This window comes from Anolis carolinensis, chromosome 1 (assembly GCF_035594765.1).
Source record: "Anolis carolinensis isolate JA03-04 chromosome 1, rAnoCar3.1.pri, whole genome shotgun sequence".
NCBI classification, from domain to species: domain Eukaryota; kingdom Metazoa; phylum Chordata; class Lepidosauria; order Squamata; family Dactyloidae; genus Anolis; species Anolis carolinensis.
The window spans coordinates 223,994,129-224,014,918 of NC_085841.1; the positions used below are offsets into that span (position 1 = coordinate 223,994,129).

Here is a 20,790-nt window from a genome sequence, read left to right on the forward strand (position 1 = left end):
CTATTAATAATTTCTGTATTTGAAAGTGAAACCAAGGATTTGGAAAATAAAAACCTTATACTGCTCATGATATGTGCAACAAGACTCAAAAAAGTGAAAACCTGGAAAAAGTTAGAGACTCTGAAAATAAATAATTGGTCAAACAAGATTTGGGCAATAGCTCTATTAGTTAATCTATAAATTCAGAATAGCAAAAGGAGAAGTGAAACTTGGAAACCATTTATTAGCTTCATGAGTAAAAGCAGTGGCGAATTTAAACCACTAAACATCCAAGAAAGATTGTGGTTAAGTAATTTATGAATACATTACAGTAATTTTATGTAACAGATAAAATTAGAAAAATATAGAAATAATATAATTTTTATAATGCTATGTAAATAATGGGAGAGAGTGGGGTTATAGACCTGGGAACAGAAGCCAAAGATAAGACCATTGTATTTAAAATGTTTAAATAAAAAATTAAGATTGAAAAAAATTAAAAAATTACAATTACTGTATAAAAATAACAAAAACTTCCTCAACAAATCTGGCCCTAGAACATTACTTGTGACTTCAGAATATGATAGAACCTATTTATTTATTTATTTATTTATTTATTTATTTATTTACAGCATTTATATTCCGCCCTTCTCACCCCGAAGGGGACTCAGGGCGGATCACATTACACATATAGGCAAACATTCAATGCTTTTTAACATAGAACAAAGACAAGACAAACATAGGCTCCGAGCGGGCCTCGAACTCATGACCTCCTGGTCAGAGTGATTCATTTCAGTGATTCATTGCAGCTGCTCTCCAGCCTGCGGCACAGCCCGAGCCCTAGATAAGATACCTTTTCAGACCATACCTGGGAGATTCCAGGAGGTGCGGTCAAAAAGTAACTTTTTCAAGTTCTAATATCCAATTCAGCAGACAAAATGTAACATGTAATTGGCATGAATGTTATTTTTTAAAAAAGAAAAAAGGATGCTTCCACATAAACCCACAGATGAGATGTTTCATTGCTCTGAAGTCCCAGATATCTTAATGTTTTGCTCATGTTCACTACTGCTGCTGCTATTGCTACTACTACCTCATCTTTCTTCCCCTGAAAGGTGCTTTTATCTGATAGTCATTTCATTCAACTGCTGATTAGGTAGGAAAATGATTGCGTTACTCTTACACCTGTGTTTTCCACAAAACTTTTTGTCTTGTTACAACCGTTTCTCTTTTCTTTCACCCTGAACAATAGAAAAAGTATAAAGAGGATGCAGAGAGAACCATGTCATACTATGTGCCTGTTCTAGAAACACCAGAAATGCAGAGAGTCCGAGAGAACCAAAAGAACTTTAGCATGGTATGTATCTGCATGAATATGTTTTCTCACAACAGAGCTTACACAGAGAATAGTTGAAGTCAGTGCTTTTCAAATTATCTGATGTGAGGAACCAGCAATTGTTTTTTTTTCACAATGTACTATATTTGTGTACATTGGCTACAATTGTTTCTTTCCTGGAAACTCAGTGGGGATTGATAGTAGTTAGTTAATCAGGAACTGGCACTGATCCATGGACGTTGACTTTGGTGACTTTGAGCAGAAATGCAAAGACGGAATGGGGGACGATGCCTGGCTGGACAGCAGTACGTCTGAAAAAGATCTTGGAGTCCTCGTGGACAACAAGTTAAACATGAGCCTACAATGTGATGCGGTGGCGAAAAAAGCCAATGGGATTCTAGCCTGCATAAATAGGGGTATAGCATGTAGATCCAGGGAAGTCATGCCACCCCTCTAATTTGCCTTGGTCAGGCCATACCTGGAATACTGTGTCCCATTCTGGGCACCGCAGTTGAAGGGAGATGTTGACAAGCTGGAAAGCGTCCAGAGGAGGGCAACTAAAATGATCAAGGGTCTGAAGAGCAAACCCTATGAGGAATGGCTTAAAGAGCTGGGTATGTTTAGCCTGCAGAAGAGAAAGCGGAGAGGAGACATGATAGCCATGTTAGGGGAAGTCATAGGGAGGAGGGAGCAAGCTTGTATGCTGCTGCCCTGCAGACTAGGATGTGGAATAATGGCTTCAAACTACAGGAAAGGAGAATCCACCTGAACATCAGGAAGAACTTCCTCACTGTGAGGGCTGTTCGGCAGTGGAGCTCTCTGCCCCGGACTGTGGTGGTGGTTCCTTTGGCGGCTTTTAAGCAGAGGCTGGATTGCCATCTGTCGGGGGTGCTTTGAATGAGATTTTCCTGCTTCTTGCAGGGAGTTGGACTGGATGGCCCGTGAGGTCTCCTCCAACTCTACGATTCTATGATTCTATGATTTTAAGTGTTTGATATGTCAGCATGTGAAAACCTGCTTAATTTTATCAGATGTGTGGGAGAATTCACCATTAGGAAGTATGTTGTAACTTGCAGATATTTCTGCCTTAAACGGAATCATATTAAGCAAAAGCAAATCAAACATTGTCTGTGTGACCCTGCATGCATTTTTGCCATAGTGAAACTTAGGTGGCCAATTGTTCATCTGAATTTGATCTGATATACATAAAATCTGTATGTGAGACACATACTTTCAGATTCAAGGCAAGAATAAACCTGAATAGCACCTGCCATAATAATAAAGGTTGAATAGCTTGGGAATTGGCACCAAATCTCAAAAAAATGTAAAAGACAATATGGACCATAAGTCTAAACTCCACTCCATTGTGTACACAGAATTCGTATCCACCTCCCATGGTATTCTCGGTGTCCACTTGCATTCCTATGTCTGTATGAGTGATTGACCTTTGAAGATCCTTCTCCACTGTCATATAAAATCGAAGTTATCTGTTTTGAACTGGATTATTTGGCAATGTAGATTCATACAATACAGTTCAAAACAGATAATGTGAACAGGGCCATAGCCAGAGGGAGGGGGGGTTTAAGGATTCAAACCCTCCGAAAGGGTTCAACACCCCCCCCCCCCCGAAATCTGGTTTACGCATGAATTTTAACTAGTTAACTAATTTATGTGTAAACCAGTTTTTTTAAACCTGATACATTTAGGTGTGTGTGTGAGCTTTTAACCCCCTCCCCCTCTGGCTACGGCTCTGAATGTGGATTATCTCCTTTGATAACCTGTGTTATATGGCAGTGTAGATCCAGTCTGAGATGTTGAAATTGCATCTGTTAGGATACAGATACTGAATTAAATGACTCTTGAATCTTCTCAGAAGGTCAAATAATAAGCAAACAAGGCTGAATTTTCCTGGAAGAGCAGTACAGTATTTTTTAAACCTCATCTTCTCTCAACAGCTTCGGTACCAACATGATTTCCAAGACAGCAAAGGAAAAGTAACAGTTGTACATGAAACACCAGAAATCCTCCGGGTTAAAGAAAACCAGAAGAACTTCAGCACGGTAACCTTACATTACACCACATTGAATATTATCACACTTATATCCCAATTTAGCTGACATGTAGGAGAAACATCCGGAATGCTAGTGATGCTCCTTATCTCTGCATATTATCTATATGCTCCCCCCTGGCCCCTTTAACTTAGCCACGGGGACTTGATCTGGGTTTGGATCTGTAGTGTGGATATGAGCAAGAGTGATAAATAATGCTTTAATCCTTTGTGGGCCTGATGCACCTACAATTTACATTGTCCAAATTGGGACAATAGTAATTAAAGCCTCTCTCCCTCCCTTTCACATTAGTGTCCCAGTTTGGATTGGGACATATTTGAAGAAGAGGAGGACATAACTGCTAGCTAAGCCTTTGAGATATTTGTTGCTTTGCTCTTGTAGGAAAGAATAAGGAAATTCAGAAGCTTATCGTTTTCTACTAATATTTTTCCATTAGGTGGAATTCTTGTTGCCCTTCTCTCTTTTTTTTTAATGCAACATTGTTTACCAGTAGGTTGTATTCAGCAAAACTGAGAAGAGGGTTAAGAAATGTCTGTCTCTGTTTTTGTTGTATGGCTCTGCCTGCTATTAATGTGTAGTTTTCTAGGCTTGTTGTTTCTCTTATAGGTAGCTGATTGTTAGCTACGTGCTGTGTCTTTTTTAAAAATCAGCTATTTGTTCTTATGTTTTAACCATGAAGGTGGCTGGAAGATCCCAAATATTGTCAATATGTGATGTCTTAATTAGTCATGAGTATTGATGGATTACAGATGGATGACAAAACAGTGGAAAGTCCTAATACATATTTCTAATTTAAAACAATGTCCTTGTTGCTTGTATGACACAAAGAATGAAATAGTATATGTGTAGGACTTCTTCGATCATGGCATATCCTTCCATAAACTGTAACTGTATATCTGTAGACCCTTCAGAACATCAGCATAGAGACCTGGAACCAGAACAAAAATGTGCACTTCTTCATAAATATGTATAAAGATATATCTGGATCCAGGCAAACATTTTTATCTAAAAATCTTATTTGGACAAAGATACAAATTATTATTTGATCTAGTTCACCCTTCTTTATTCACCCAAGGATTTGAATTACCATATTGTGTTCTTTGACCAGCTAATCACTATTCAGAACAGTGGGGCTTGGCTTATTCTTCAGTATCACTAAATTATTGTTTTCTTGTACACGTTTTTTTTCTGACATAGACAGTCATCACTCATGTGTGACATCAATTGTTTTCATGACCAAAATTCAGAGGTTTCTCGCTATTTGAGTCTCCACTTTTCTGTAGTCCTTCTGTAGCAAGTGACAATGTTGTTTCCTATGCTCAATTTTGTTGTCTTGGTTAAGATTTTATATAAAGAAGATATTGGAACAGGAACAGCTATTGAAAAGACACCCGAGATGCAGAGAATTAAACAAACCCAGGATGCAATAAGCACGGTACAAAACCAATGGATTTTTTTTTAACACTTTTACCTGACCTGTTCCATCTCATAAAAATACATCTATTTCACTATAACCTAACAAAACTTGGAATAACTTATGTATTTTCTTAATTAATATGAAAAACCAATGCCTTTCATCATTAATCCAATCACAGTTTGCTAACTAGTTTCCACTTCCTATTTTTTACATTCATATCTAAAATATTATTCACATTTAGAAATATCTAACAATTAACATTCTCTAATGTTCAACTAATGTTCACCATTTGATGTATAGATTGTAGCTATATTTTATATCTTGTCCCAAATGATGATAATAGTAACAACTATAGTTAAAATATTTTAAAATTCACAAATGTTAAAGACACTTCTTTTTCTTTTGTGTATTTCTTTTCTTCTTATTTCTGTTTCATCTTTTGCTTTTATTCCCGTAGCATCTATGGTAGGCCTTTTTTGAACAATATGATTTTGAATGATTATATCAAATGTATTGTTTTCCTTTTTGGGTTTTTTTGCAATTTGTTTTGAAAAAGGGATAAAACAGTGTTCATTGGATGTTGTATATGTACCTACACCCATGTTGGATAGAATAAGATGCCTTCTTAAAATGTCTTGGAGAACACTTAGATTTATTTTATATTATTATGAAAATACACATTCCATTACATTTACAATCTTCAGCTAATACAATGACTAAGGCCGGATCTGCGCTGCCCTTTATCCAAGGATTTGATCCCAGATTATCTGCTTTGAACAGGATCATACGAGTCCACACTGCCAGAGCATCTGAGATAAGCAGATAAGCAGATCCCAGGATGTAAAGCAGTATAGATCCAGCATAAATCACACTGCAAAGTAGAGGGACATAAATCAATTTTCACTAATTTATGCCACAGGTTTCAGTTGTATTTACTTAGGCATTGACCTAGACTTAACTATACTTTCTAGATACAGTATATAGGCAGTCCCCGAGTTGCAAACATTCGACTTACAAACTACTTTTAGTTAAGAATGGGGGTGAGACAACAGTAAGTGAAAGAAATTTACCCCTCAGAAGGGAAATTCATTCCTGGAAGGGTTACCATGGGGAAAAGGTGCCGCCACTGAAGCTTTATCATCAGTCCTTGTTTCTACACCAAACAAATTTTTCAAAATCCATTTCCTGTTTGTAATTTGGGGAATGCCTGTATACATCTTTGAGACAATTCTATATCTATAGGGCTCAATCCAGGTTTCATGAAATGTGGAAAAACACCATTAAAGCCATGAGCCTTAAGTAAATTATGAACAGGCACATTTTTGAGTAGTCCTAGTTAATTCTTGATCCAGCCAATAATTTGCACCCTCATCCAGTCATAACATTGCAAACAGAAAGGTATTTGTATGCAAAGGTGCCATCATTGTCATCTGAGTGGCGCAGTGTTTCATGTTTCAGTAAGATGTCCTTATTGTTCATATGCATACAAAGCTCACTGGTTGCTGCTGACCCCCTGGAGCCCAGATACATGGCTTTAGGTTGGATTATCAATAATTAAAGAAAAGCGACAGAGTGCTTTCATAAACACAGTGGTAAACCTGATTTGTATCAATATGTAACACAACTAGAATGAATCCTGCATTCATAATGCCTATGGCTAAGATCTCCTTGGGATATACCTGAGGCATTGCTTGGACATGCAATTTTAGGGTTTGTCAACACAATACTGGCTTTGTCAATACAAATCACTCATAAAATGGAGATGCTTTCACTGAGACACATTGCAATATATTCTATAAATGGATTTTTTTACAATGTGTATTCAATCATCACAATTTTAAAAAGAGCCCTACTGGATCAGAACGAAGGTCAAGTAGTCCAAGTTCCCACAGTGGCCCAGAAGCAGTACATTGGTGTACTAGTTCCCCTTGCCCATTACACTAGACCAGTGGTTCCCAACCTGTGGTCTATAGACCACCAGTGGTCAACAAGAACTAAATATAGTTTGCCGCCTCACCGCTATACACCGTTGCAACGAGAACAACTGGTTTCGCGAAACCCTCTTATAGTGCCAAAGCAATGGGGATGTCAGGAGTGGAGAGGTTGACTACCCATAAAAGGCATGACAACAAGTCTCCTGACTGCTGCTTCTCCCTCCCTCCCTCCCTCCCTCTGAATGGAGCCATTCCATGTGGTGCCTGGAAGTGGAGGCACCTTGGTGTCTTTGTTTTTAGGCTTGTTCCTAGGGTTATTTGGGGTGCTGATTCAGAAAATTGCATTGTATAGACCACATCAGCTCTAGATTATTTAATATGGTATTCTGTGGACGAGCAAATGGCAACTACTGGATGACATATGTTCTGTATCAGAAACTAGAATCTGATTTTGGTCTAAAGTTGACCAAACACTGATTCTTAACCCTTTTGGTACTAATATTAGAGAGTAGTCCCTGATCAAAATGGTCCCTGGTCAAAAAGGTCTCTTATCAAAGTGGTCCCTGGTCAAGTGGCCCCTTGTCAAAAAAAGGTTGGGAACCACTGCACTAGACACTGGTTGGGATACATACATTATGTTCCAAACTAAAGTAATTTCACATATATTGATTGATAGCTGTGTCTGCTTCTGATTCAAAGCTTTTATTCTGCTGGATATAACTTTTTTATTACAAAATCTGTGGATTTGGATTAACATCAATCCTTCCATTCATATTGGATTAGAATGCAAGATGTAGCACTTAATATTTCCGCAAAAATGTTTTTTGCTAATTTTTAGCACAGGCATTCTTAAGAAGGACTTTTCCACATGGGTGAATGCAATGCTTTGAGCTCTAAGAAATATGCACACTTTCCGTGGTATTTGTTCTCACTGTTCTCTTGTGTGGCATGAATATTATGTTCTCTGTTGTACTTAACGTAAGTCGTTTTTGTTTTGTCTTGTTTCTTCTAAACTGCATACAACTTTTTAGATTAAGTACAAAGAACAAATTGGAAAAGGAACTCCCATTTCTGACCTCCCTGAAGTGAAACGTGTGAAGGAGACACAGAAGAACATCAGCTCGGTAGTGGCTGATATTTCCTATGCTCATTTGTGTGTGAGCTGAACTGTAACGGTGTGCTGCTGTTGACCTTACTAAACATTTTTTCTTTCCCTTGCTAACATGTGGCTATCAGCACCAATTCTCAATCTTAAGAGGACATTTTTCTAGTATTATTCCATTTTAACCTCCATTAGCTTTGACAGCTGCTTATACCATGAGAGGAGTAGTAACAGTAGTATAGAGAATCTGTGCTTAGGCAATAATGATAAGTTTTCTGGAAAAGTTCTAAACAAAAGCTCATTGTAGCTATGCTTATCAGTGGGATTAATTGTCAAGTTGTGGCTTCTATATTTATTTACAGTAGCCCCTCTCCCCCACATTCGCTGGAGTTAGAGGAACATAAGTCCTGCAAAAGTTGGAAAACTGAATAAATTCCACCCTTTTACGCAAGAAAATACTCTTCTAGGAATTTCTAGGTCGCCTGTGGTTGGATGTTGGCCATAGAATCATGTCGTAGGACCTAGAGCAGACCTACACAATTTGTGCCCTCTTGGTGTTTGGGCCTTCAACTCCCAGAAGCTCTAGCCAGCTGTTCCAATGGCCAGGAATTCTGGGAACTGACATCCAGAACATCTGGAGGGCCGCAGTTTGTGCAGGCCTGACCTAGAAAATCCTAGAGAGAAGATGTTAATCGATAATCAAATCTGCAAAAGTCAAATCTGCAAAGTACTGTATGTATATTCATTAATTTACTTGCAATCTGTATATAAAAGGTCATAGTAAACTGATTTTCAATACTTCAAATGAAATGTGGGCAGCATGCTTCTTGAAGCATAAGCATCTGTTTTTCTTGATCTTTTGGGTCAAAATCCCAGTTTACCCTACTTTACTTAATCCAGTTTTTCCACTTCTCCAGTAAGATTATCATATATTGATTGACCACTTTCTGAACAGCTGGGTTATTGGATTTTAGTAATAAGACACATGCAGTTTATATCATTAGTAAATTTAATACTAATGTGCCCCTGGTGGTGGCGCAGTGTGTTAAAGCACTGAGCTGCTGAACTTGCAGACCGAAAGGTCCCAGGTTCAAATCCTGGGAGAGGAATGAGCGCCCACTGTTAGCCCCAGCTCCTGCCAACCTAGCAGTTCGAAAACATGCCAATGTGAGTAGATCAATAGGTACCGTTCCGGCGGGAAGGTAACGGCCCTCCATGCAGTCATGCCGGCCACATGACCTTGGAGGTGTCTACGGACAACGGCGGCTCTTCGGCTTAGAAATGGAGATGAGCACCAACCCCCAGAGTCGGTCACTACTGGACTTAATGTCAGGGGAAAACATTTACCTTAACCTTAAATTTAATACTATTCTCTAAATCTACCTGAAGAACAAGAAATTCTATGTTTCCAATTGTAACTGCCTAAGTTGTGATTCTCAGTGTTTCACAAAGAAAACATATAGTGATGAACCATCAAGGACTCGTGAAGCCATACTAATAAGTATTACTTTCTCCTCTCTTGACCTTTCCCCTCGCCCCATTCCCCTAGGCCTTTTGCAATACTAATTTTTCTTGAAATTCATTTTTCCATAATCCAGTCATTCCCTACATTTTCTGATTTCTAACTTTATATTGACATCAATTGCTTTATGACATTTTTACTAAACGCTGTTTCACCCCCTCTTTTATTTTCCTAAGGAGTGAAATGCAGGACTTGGAGTGTGTGTTTTGTTTTTATTTTTGAAGTGGGCAATAATTTTAATGCTCTTTTTCATTTTTTCTTTTTTTGTAAAATCAAAACAAAACAAATTGTCAAGTTTGAAATAATGTAGTGACTCAGTCTCATGCTACACTTCTGGTTACTAGACTTGCCCAATACTTTAGGGCTTAGATGGCTCAGACCAAAGTTTGTGAAAGAAATACATATGAATTCTCAGCAACACTTTAATACCAAAATATAGGGGTTAGGTTCTCCAAACGACTAAATTAGGAAATATAGTAGAAACACCTCCAATTGGACAATTTTGCATTCTTAAACAGTGTTAATACGTATGTTATTTATTTATTTATTTATTTCCGATATTTCTACCCCGCCCTTCTCCCCGAGGGGACTCAGGGCGGCTTACACAACTGGCAGGATCACTACCAGTATATCATAATACAATAAAATAATAAAACAGTTAAAATAGTTAAATAACATATTAAAATACAATATATAAAAGATTTAACACAGTGCAACGCTGAATATATATGCCAGTCATCCATCAGACCTTGTGCAAGAGCCTTAATCCAATCCATGTCAATGCTAACTGAGTCCATTCATTAAACGCTTGCGCACATAGCCAGGTCTTCAGCTTCTTTCTAAACCCCAGAAGGGATGGAGCCTGCCAGATGTCACTAGGGAGGGAGTTCCACAGCCAAGGAGCCACCACCGAGAAGGCCCTGTCTCTCATCCCCACCAGCCGCGCTTGTGAGGCAGGTGGGATCGAGAGCAGGGCCTCCCCGGATGATCTTAAGGTTCTCGTGGGCTGATAGGAGGTGAACATGTCACAGAAGTGTCTGAATTTCATTCTACGTTTCGTGTAGATTTTTGTGAGCAGTTATCAGCTTCTTTTCAACTTTATGGATGTTTGTATTCTGCAGGTTTTGTACAAAGAGAACGCAGGGCAAGGAACTCCGATACCACTTACTCCAGAGATAGAACGAGTCAAACGCAATCAAGAACACATTAGCTCGGTATTTCTCAATGGAATCAAAATTACTTTAACAATTCATCTTTCAAAAAAATAACATCCTAACTTCCATTCTCTATATTTTATTACATGCCATTTTCCCCTGACTCATTCCCCTCCTTGATATTCTTTAACCTTCATTCCACAACTTCATGCACATTGAAATAATTGTTTTTAAAAAAGTGAGCTGTGACAAACTATACGTGTGATCTTCAATGAAATTAATACTGCCCCTTCCACGCAAATACTACTCTTAACATGCTATTTCTTTCTTTTTCATTCAAACATTTATTGAATAACGTGTAACTACTACGCTAAACCTTATTTCACTTTTCAGTACTACTCCAAGCATGGGATTTAAAAACATGTAATACTAATTGCTACCCATCTACAAGTATTTTGTCTCTTTGTTCGTGTCTTTTTTGGATCCTCTATTGTACCCTTACAGGTGGCTTACAAAGAAAATGTGGGGACAGGAATGGCAACTCCTGTCACCCCAGAAATGGAGAGAGTGAAGCGTAATCAGGAGAACATTAGCTCGGTATATCGTGAACCACCTATCTATCTATAAATCCTTTTAACCAACCACCACCCTTTGTTATATATATATAATTTTAATTCTTCCACAAAACTTTGAATATCAACCCCTCATAATTTAATCAACTCACTAAAATTTCAGTTATTGAGGTTAAACATAAAAGCACTAACTTGTTTTTAGTTTTGTGGTGATTTTTAACGCTTTTTGTTTTCCCTCAATATATTTTTTCTTATCCTGCCCCCTCCCTCAATATGTGAATAATACTAAAACAAATGATATTCAAAGTGAATTCCTTCTCTCCTTATAACAGGAAATGTCTCTAATAGTTTTTGGCATCCATGTGTTGGTGCAGTGCAAAATAAAAATGAAGCTGTAACATGTTTCCTCCAAGAATGATTATAATATATGATTTCCAGTAATGATAGTGATTTATGTTAAATATGTGCCCTAAAAAATGTATAGTCAGCCTACCATATCCACAAGTTCTGCATCCAAGAATTCAAACAAGCATGGCTAAAAAATACTCAGAAAAAAACAAATCTTGATTTTGTTGTGTGTCTAGCACAATGTAGTATGTAGCCATACCTGCTGTAGCCGCCTGCCATTTTAAAGCTCTCCAGGCTTTATCCAGCAGTTATTTGAGTTGCTCATTATTTTATATAAGGGGCACTATTTTATTATACCATTGTACACTATTATAGGACTTGAGCATCCACGGATTTTTGATATCCTGGAACCAAGCAGCAGCAGATATCAAGGATCTACTGTATTACATTTCCTGAAGAAAACCGAACAAAACTCCCTGAATTATACCTTGTTTCATGGAATAAATTGGCACAAATGGCTATATATGTATTCCAGACACTCATGTCATTCGTCCATTTCTTGTAATATCACCTTACATAACATAGAGAGTATGTCAACTATACATTCTACAATGTACTTCAATAGATACAGTGATTTGGGGGCACGTTTTGAGCTCCTCTCACACAAACATATGGTAGGTCCCACCGTCACTCCTTAATACCTACTTTATTCTCTAAGGAGGAAAGGAGGTCCTTGTCTACCCATCCTCTGTTGGAAGCTCACAAGAAAAGGCCTCCAAGAGCACATATGATTTTGTAGTCAGGCTCATTAGTATGTTGGGCAACAATGGTGAAATCTGGGCAATAGTTGAGTAACTGAAAAGGGGCCAACAAGATCTTTGCACAGATGGACAGAGATCACATTCTCCCTGACAGCTGCTATACTGAGACTGTTTGCCCCAATGAGTTATTCACTTCACCTTTTTACAGCAATAAGAGAGCAAAGAACCAGCAATGTGGCAAATGTTCCTAGCATCAATTTTTTTTTTACATGAAATAGCGTGAAATCAATTTTAGGTTGTGTCCTCATACATATTTTATTGTTAGGAACTATCGGAAGTCAACATGTAGCATTTTTGATATAACCTGATTTTTAAAACAAACCCATGTTGACATGGGGTGGGATGTTTTGGGTTTTTTTTTTTTTTTTAAGAAATCTGCCTTCCAAATTTTATAAGGAAAGGTAGCTTTTCTACCATGATCATGTATTTTTTATATTTGTCACTTAAAACTGCTTTTCATTTTTTAAACTTTCTTGTTGTACAGGTGTTGTACAAAGAGAATTTAGGGACTGGGATTCCTACACCTATTACTCCAGAGATGGAGAGAGTCAAACGCAATCAAGAAAACTTTAGCTCGGTATTTTTATAATTAAAAGTACCCTTTAACTTGAATAAATATGTAATTAACTACTACCAAACTTAACTCTTCCTTGGTCACTAAAATATCTTGGTTTTCAACATTTGACATAATTTTAGTAATTTAATATTTAATTTGGTGATCTTCTCCTCTCTACCCATCATTTTCTTTTATTTCTTGAATGGTATTAAGCTTGACATGACAATATGGACTCTATTTAGATGAAAACCTGGCTAAACTTAAGTAAAATTAATTCTTTTTATTTCAGTGATATTCAACTCTGTTTTGTTAAAATCAACAAGACTCAGAAGGCCCTCTTTTTTATTACAACCCACAATAATTATGGTGTGATTATTTTGACTTCATTATTTTGGTAAAAATTTTTTTTAAAAATTAACATTTTAATAATAATATACCTTCTAAATAATACTATACCTTTTGAATAAATTTTGTCAAGAAAACCTGGTGATTTTTTTCACCTTATGGTTGTTATGTGATTTGAAGGCATGCAATAACAATATATACCTTAAATTGAAATTCCATTTTTGTTATATTTTCTTTAACTTTGTCACTAATTGAGTCAGATTTTTTCCTACAATAAGGTTGAATGTGAGGCTACAATCCTGTATGTACTTAAGTCAAATTAAGTCAAATTGGACTAAGTAGAGATATATATCATAAGAGACATTTATTTATTTACCCACCTGCCAATCTCAGTATAGAGCCTAAAGCCCCATAATACAGTATGAGAGTAAGTGTCATTGAAGTCAATGGGACTTATATTCCAAAAACTTTATACATAGGGTTGCACTGTTGTTGATACTGCTAAAATAGTGGTTTTAAACCTGTGGTTCCCCAGATGTTTTGGCCTTCAATTCCCAGAAATCCTAACAGCTGGTAAACTGGTTGGGATTTCTGGGAGTTGTAGGCCAAAACATCTGAGGACTCACAGGTTGAGAACCACTGTACTAAAATAATGTATTTCCTGGCTTTAAAACGGATCACAGGCTACATATGCCCATTAGGATTACAGGTTGAATGCATTCATGAAAACTGTAATACTTGACACTTATTGATTATTCTTCGCTAAACTAGACCCATTAATTCAATTGTTGAATACTAAGTCAACATATAGATAAAGTGTATTGAATCAGTGGATATATTTTACATAGTCCTAACAATAAGTTTTAGGCTCAGCTTGATAATAATAATAAGATAAGTTAATAATTGACTCTATTAAAATTATTTTTAATATCTTCCTTAGAAATTAATTTCATCTAAGCAACTTACAAGAAAATTTCAGCGATCACATTAACTTTTCTAATTCATTTGTTTCCACTTTTCCATTCTTATTTTAAAGTTCTATAATCTTTAATATATTTAACAATTTACCTCAATTTTTTGAAGTCATAATTTGTTTTTTGTGGCACTGTAAAAGGCATATGGTTCAAATCTCTGTCTCAATGTTAGCACCATTGTTATTATTGTTGGTTTAAAAATGCATCTATCAAAAATTAATGAAAAAAAATCTCCAAAATCAATAATTTTACATTCCAAAATAAGACACTGGAGTAATATGCATCATGCACAATTTGAAGTAGGTTCAAATTTTCACAATTGGTTTTAATGGTGATAATTGTAAGCTGACATATATGTTATATTTCTGCCTGGGAAATTTTTGTGATATCTTTCACAGTGATTTTTTGCTGCTTTCTTGGCTAACTCTTGTATTATTTTTACATGGCAAAGAGAAACAGTTATACAAGCTGTTATGACTAACAGCAAGAAAACGAAAAACTTATCAGAAGTCAAACTAGTAGGGAAAAAAGCATATACAGGCTAACATCACAAAATTGTCATGTAAATGTAAGGTTTATCCTGAGAATATTTAAATTCATCTTCTGCACCAGATTTTCTGTCATATATCCCATTAGATTCTTAGTCCCTTGGGCACAATCCATACATGAAACAATTTTAAGTACAGTAGAGTCTCACTTATTCAACATAAACGGGCCGGCAGAACGTTGGATAAGTCAATATGTTGGATAATAAGGAGGCATTAAGGAATAGCCTATTAAACATCAAATTAGTTTATGATTTTACAAATTAAGCACCAAAACATCATGTTATACAACAAATTTGACAGAAAAAGTAGTTCAATACGCAGTAATACTATGTAGTAATTACTGTATTTACGAATTTAGCACCAAAATATCATGATATATTGAAAACATTGACTACAAAAATGCATTGGATAATCCAGAACGTTGGATAAGTGAGTATTGGATAAGTGAGACTCTACTGTACCATTAATTTCAATGGGGGTATTTGCTAATCCTCTCATTGGGATCAGTACAAATGTAAAGTGCCTGAATCTGAGTTTACACCATGTGTGTGTTATGTATATGTATTCATACATGCTATGTAACAGGATGGAAAAAGCAAAAAACCACAGGAAACATATTGTGGAAATATGACATGGACAAGCTTTCACTGTGAACGCATACCCAAGGAGGTTTAAGGCAATCTTCTTTTTAAAAGACACCCATTTATTATTGTTTTATTTTCAATTCCAATTTTTATACCACCTTTTTGTCCTACAGGTCCTATACAAAGAAACACTGGGGACAGGAATTCCAACTCCTGTCACTCCAGAGATTGAGAGAGTCAAACACAACCAAGAAATATGTAGCTCGGTACTTCTCGAAAAAGAGTCACTTTAATCCTGTTTTGTCATATAAATGAACTTTTTCCTCCCACCCCAGATCCATGTTTCTGAAACCATAATCTTTACCCTTTATTACTTACTGTAGGCCAATATCGCATTCTGAGATATTTAACCTTGCCTACCTACATCACACAGAAATTCCTCTCCAAATGTAACCTTTTTTCTTACCAACTTGACTGTTTTGCATTCTATGTATATGATACATAGATACAAAAATTACCCTAGCCCCGGTTTTCTCAGGATTAAAAAAGCGTTTTAGGCATTATTGTAAAATCATTAACACAAACACTTCTTAAAATAATTGCAACCAAATTAAAATTACCATTGCGTTTCAGTAACACAAACATGGTATTTTATTTATTGCTTTCTCATTTGGCTGCTCTTCTGCCCTGCAGGTGTTGTACAAAGAAAATGTAGGGAAAGCAACCCCGACTCCCGTCACTCCTGAGATGGAGAGAGTCAAACGCAGTCAAGAACACATTAGCTCGGTATTCAAAAGAAGACCAAAAAAAAATCCCAAACTTTAAAATATAACTGTAAATGTGTTTATTATTTATGCTTTCTAACAAAATGTTGTGCCAATTCACATCTTAGAACAGATTAAAGATTCTACTATTTGGAATGCTTCTCTCCTACCTAATTGTTAACATGGTACTATTAGAACATGACTCACTCCCTTGATTTTCCAGCAAACGAATTTCCTCATTTACTTCCTTCCTTCCAACATTCTCATCCTAATAGATTATTTTTCTTCCATGGGTGTTGATTCAAGCATATCTCTGTTTCAAATGACACTGAAATCAACAGCCAACTAGATTGACTGGAAGGCGGTGTGATCAGAGTATTAACAACATTAAAGGCTATTAATATTTATTCATCATTACTGCCATTTTGTGATTTCTGGATACCCTTTTGTATCCCCTAGGTTTTGTATAAAGAGGAAATGGGGAAAGGTACCCCTACACCTGTCACTCCTGAGATGGAGAGAGTCAAACGCAATCAAGAACACATTAGCTCGGTATTCAAAAGAAGACCAACCCCCCCCCCCCCAAACTTTTAAAAATAACTGTAAATGTGTTTATTATTTGTTTTCTAACAAAATGTAGTACCAATTCACATCTTAGAACAGATTAAAGATTCTACTATTTGGAATGCTCCTCTCCTACCTAATCATTAACATGGTAGTATTAGACCATGACTCACTCCCTTGATTTTCTAGCAAACGAGTTTCCTCATTTACTTCCTTTCTTCCAACATTCAACATTCTCATCCTACTAGATTATTTTTCTTCCATGGGTGTTGATTCAAGTATATATCTGTTTCAAATGACACTGAAATCAACAGCCAACTAGATTGACTGGAAGGCAGTGTGATCAATGTATTAACAACATTAAAGACTATTAATATTTATTCATCATGACTGCCATTTTGTGATTTCTGGATACCGTTTTGTATCCCCTAGGTTTTGTACAAAGAGGAAATGGGGAAAGGTACCCCTACACCTGTCACTCCTGAGATGGAGAGAGTCAAACGCAATCAAGAACACATTAGCTCGGTATTCAAAAGAAGACTAAAAAAAAAATCCCAAAATTTTAAAAAACAACTGTAAATGTGTTTATTATTTATGTTTTCTAACAAAATGTAGTACCAATTCACATCTTAGAACAGATTAAAAATTCTACTATTTGGAATGCTCCTCTCCTACCTAATCGTTAACATGATAATATTAGAACATGACTCACTCCCTTGATTTTCCAGCAAACGAGTTTCCTCATTTACTTCCTTCCTTCCAACATTCTCATCCTACTAGATTTCTTCCATGGGTGTTGATTCAAGTATATCTCTGTTTCAAATGACACTGAAATCAACAGCCAACTAGATTGACTGGAAGGCGGTGTGATCAGTGTATTAACAACATGAAAGGCTATTAATATTTATTCATCATTACTGCCATTTTTTTATTTCTGGATACCCTTTTGTATCCCCTAGGTTTTGTACAAAGAGGGAATGGGGAAAGGTACCCCTACACCTGTCACTCCCGAGATGGAGAGAGTCAAACGCAATCAAGAATACATTAGCTCGGTATTAAAAAAAAAAAAAGGAAAAATCAAAACTATTTAAAATAACATTTAATGTGTGCTTAAATTTGCTTTTTCTAACCCAAAATAGTTCCCATTCACATTTTGACACAAGACTCCTGCTCTCTGAACAGTCTTTGATACCTAAACTTTAACATATTAGTATTTAGTTTTGACTTACTCCTATCCTTTGTTCCCCCCATAAAACACGGTGTTTGGTTTTGTTTATCCACTTTCCCAACCTTCTCATTCCTACTACATTATTTCCCTATATGGATGTTTTTACAGATAACACAAATCAACAGCCTGCTTGTTTTTCTGAAAGCTGGTGTGATCCAAAAATTAACTCAATAAACTGATCAAGTGTGTATGCAATCATTGCCATTATATGAACGTTGGATATCCTTTTGTACTTTGTAGGTGTTATACAAAGAGGGACTGGGGAAAGGTACCCCTACACCCATCACTCCCGAGATGGAGAGAGTCAAGCGCAATCAGGAAAACATTAGCTCGGTACATTAAAAATGCTTTTTAAGAAAAGAAAAAAAATAACATCCTAACAAATTATATAAACTTCTCCCTCTAATACCTAAATTACATTCTGAAGTAAAATCTCCACCCTTACATAAAATACTCACCTTTTTTCATAAAATAGACCTGATAACATTAATATTTTAACTATAGAATATTAAGGATATGAAATGCTAACTTTGAAATTGTGACTGTAAGACTCTATCCAGGTCAATTCTGTTTTTCTTGGTCCATGTAATTTAGTTCTTGACACAGAGTCTATGAAAACAAATGCATAAGTAATATTCTAATAGCAGATATAACTTCAGTCATTTACATATGCTACTTAGTTGTTGGATTCAGACCAGAGGAGAGAACATTCAAGGAAAAAATGCAAGACAACATCATCAGCACTATTTCTTCCAGAATCGGTCCTCTCTTGATGCAATTTTAGAGTAAGCGTTCTAAAATAGCCTATAAATTCACACTCGGTGCAACATTAAAATTATTGTAATAATTCAGTACTTCCAGTGAGGTGGGAAGGAACTCCTAAAAAATCTGATCACACCCAAAACACATCTTGCATGTCTTCCCCAGTGTGCAATGGGCAATGCACATTGGCAATGGCTATGCATCTGTGATAAAATTAAGTAATTGATAATACCCAGTTTAGTATTTCTGCAGTGTTTGAAGAAGCAAAAATATCTCCCAATCTCGATCTTGTCCCAGGGAGGCTAATTAATTCTACAAATCAAATCTTTCGGAATAACTTTCCCTAGCTTTTTGACCAATCTTTCTCTTAATCCTGTTATCTCCACAAACAACCAGGAAACACACTTTGCCTGGATCCTAATCAGTCTTTACAACAAGAACACCAAATCCTCACTTTCCTTTGACTCTCCTTTGCAGCTTATAGTTTATCTGTTGCTTGGGATCTCTGCCTATCCCTGGGGTTCTGTCCCCATGTATTTTTGGATTTTTTTTCAAGAGAACACACTCCAGCAGGAAATTTGTCTTTATCCATTCCCCATTTCTAATAAGATTTTACTATTGATGAACAAAGATGATAACATTAAATATTTGACATTATGGGAAATCTAGGGAACAGTCGGCCCGGGCAATCTCTTGACATGCAACATTGATGTGAAAAATATGCTACCCAAGTGGTTTTCCAAAGGCATATTTTTGACCAATTAGAATCAAATGTGAAAGACAAGACTGTGACAAGTAACTGGACCATGATTATATTCATGAGGACTTTCTTAGGAATAGCCATGATACAAACCATGGATAGAGTTCACATCTTTGTATTAACATGTTCTCTTTCGATTACCATACTGCCTTTATTCACTTTTATACATTCTGTTCTTTGAATTTTGTCATTATCAATGCACTCTTACTTACCAGAACCAATTCCTAGAATCTTTCATAGGATACAGATGTTCCTCAAAGAAACAAGTGAGTCATTTTAGACACAGGAAGACTGAAATGGAGATGGCAGTCCTTCACACTTCTAATTTCAGTTAGATTTAAGGTGCTTTTAGACAAAAGATTTTAACCTTCAATAAACTGGTCTAAAGCACACAATGTAAGAAGATCCAGATGTTGTTATTTTCCTTTTCCTTTTTTCTGTCTAGAAAAAAATCTATTGAGGAGACTAGATGTGCAATGCTTTTTCATAGGCAGTCTGAAGACATCTCTAAAGTAACTATTCTTGTGCAGTTGCATTGAAAATAAAATCATAGAATCATAGAGTTGGAAGAGACTTTGTGGGCCATCCTGTCCAACCCCCTACCAAGAAGCAGATATAGACATAGTGAAGGACACATGACCTTCTGTTTGGCGTAGCAAGAGAAAATATACACCAAAAAGCTTATATACCTTTGAAGAGTTTTGCACCAAACACTATACAGTTTTCACCATTACAATTTTTGTCTTTTTATTCTTATTTTGGAAGTTTTTCCATTATTATATATTTTTAAAATATTGTTTTATTTGTATTTTTGTTTTTGGACCTTTCCCCCCCACAATTTTTAGGTTTCATACAAAGAAAATTTGGGGCGAGCAACCCCGACACCTGTCACTCCAGAGATGGAAAGAGCCAAACGCAATCAAGAAAACCTTAGCTTGGTACTGAAAAACGAAACAAAACATTTTTAAAACAAAAAAAATGCTGAAAGAGCATTGGATTGCTTTTTTTTTTTTCATAACACACCTGATGAACCTGGTCCTGCTTTTAATTTTTTCTCATTTTTTTTCTTATTTGCATAGTCCCAAAGAAACTACCTCTTGTGTTATTTTTATTTTCCTGTTTTAAAAACATTTTTAATTTCTTTTTCTTTTGCTTAATCCAATAACTTTTTAACCATTTTGTTTCTTGATTTTTTTTTAACGCTCACATGCGTGATGAGTATGATTAAACAGTAACACAATTTAACACAGTGATTCTCCAACAATGATCTAATCTGTGATTTTTGGACACTTTCTTTTATGCTGTGTAGGTGTTGTACAAAGAAAGCTTGGGAAAAGGAACCCCGGCACCTGTTACTCCAGAGATGGAGAGAGCTAAACGCAATCAAGAAAACATTAGCTCGGTATTTTTTTCAGGAGGACAAATCCGTAAACTAAATTATATAACTTTTT

General features: G+C 36.2%; 1 protein-coding gene across 43 annotated transcripts in view; it reads left to right on the forward strand.

Moving 5' to 3' along the window:
- The window catches only part of neb (nebulin), a 229,122-nt gene that overhangs the window by 197,041 nt on the left and 11,291 nt on the right, over positions 1–20,790 (forward strand). For 8 of the 43 annotated variants that reach the window (XM_062965858.1, XM_062965936.1, XM_062965929.1 and 5 more), the window contains 15 exons: positions 1,232–1,336; positions 3,271–3,375; positions 4,727–4,819; positions 7,767–7,859; positions 10,481–10,573; positions 11,018–11,110; positions 12,739–12,831; positions 15,435–15,527; positions 15,955–16,047; positions 16,485–16,577; positions 17,022–17,114; positions 17,549–17,641; positions 18,058–18,150; positions 20,185–20,277; positions 20,649–20,741. In XM_062965858.1, the coding sequence (XP_062821928.1) occupies positions 1,232–1,336; positions 3,271–3,375; positions 4,727–4,819; positions 7,767–7,859; positions 10,481–10,573; positions 11,018–11,110; positions 12,739–12,831; positions 15,435–15,527; positions 15,955–16,047; positions 16,485–16,577; positions 17,022–17,114; positions 17,549–17,641; positions 18,058–18,150; positions 20,185–20,277; positions 20,649–20,741 (1,419 nt within the window). The remainder of the gene's footprint in view (positions 1–1,231; positions 1,337–3,270; positions 3,376–4,726; positions 4,820–7,766; positions 7,860–10,480; positions 10,574–11,017; positions 11,111–12,738; positions 12,832–15,434; positions 15,528–15,954; positions 16,048–16,484; positions 16,578–17,021; positions 17,115–17,548; positions 17,642–18,057; positions 18,151–20,184; positions 20,278–20,648; positions 20,742–20,790) is intronic. The other 35 variants (XM_062966032.1, XM_062966156.1, XM_062966057.1 and 32 more) reach the window with 32 other exon arrangements.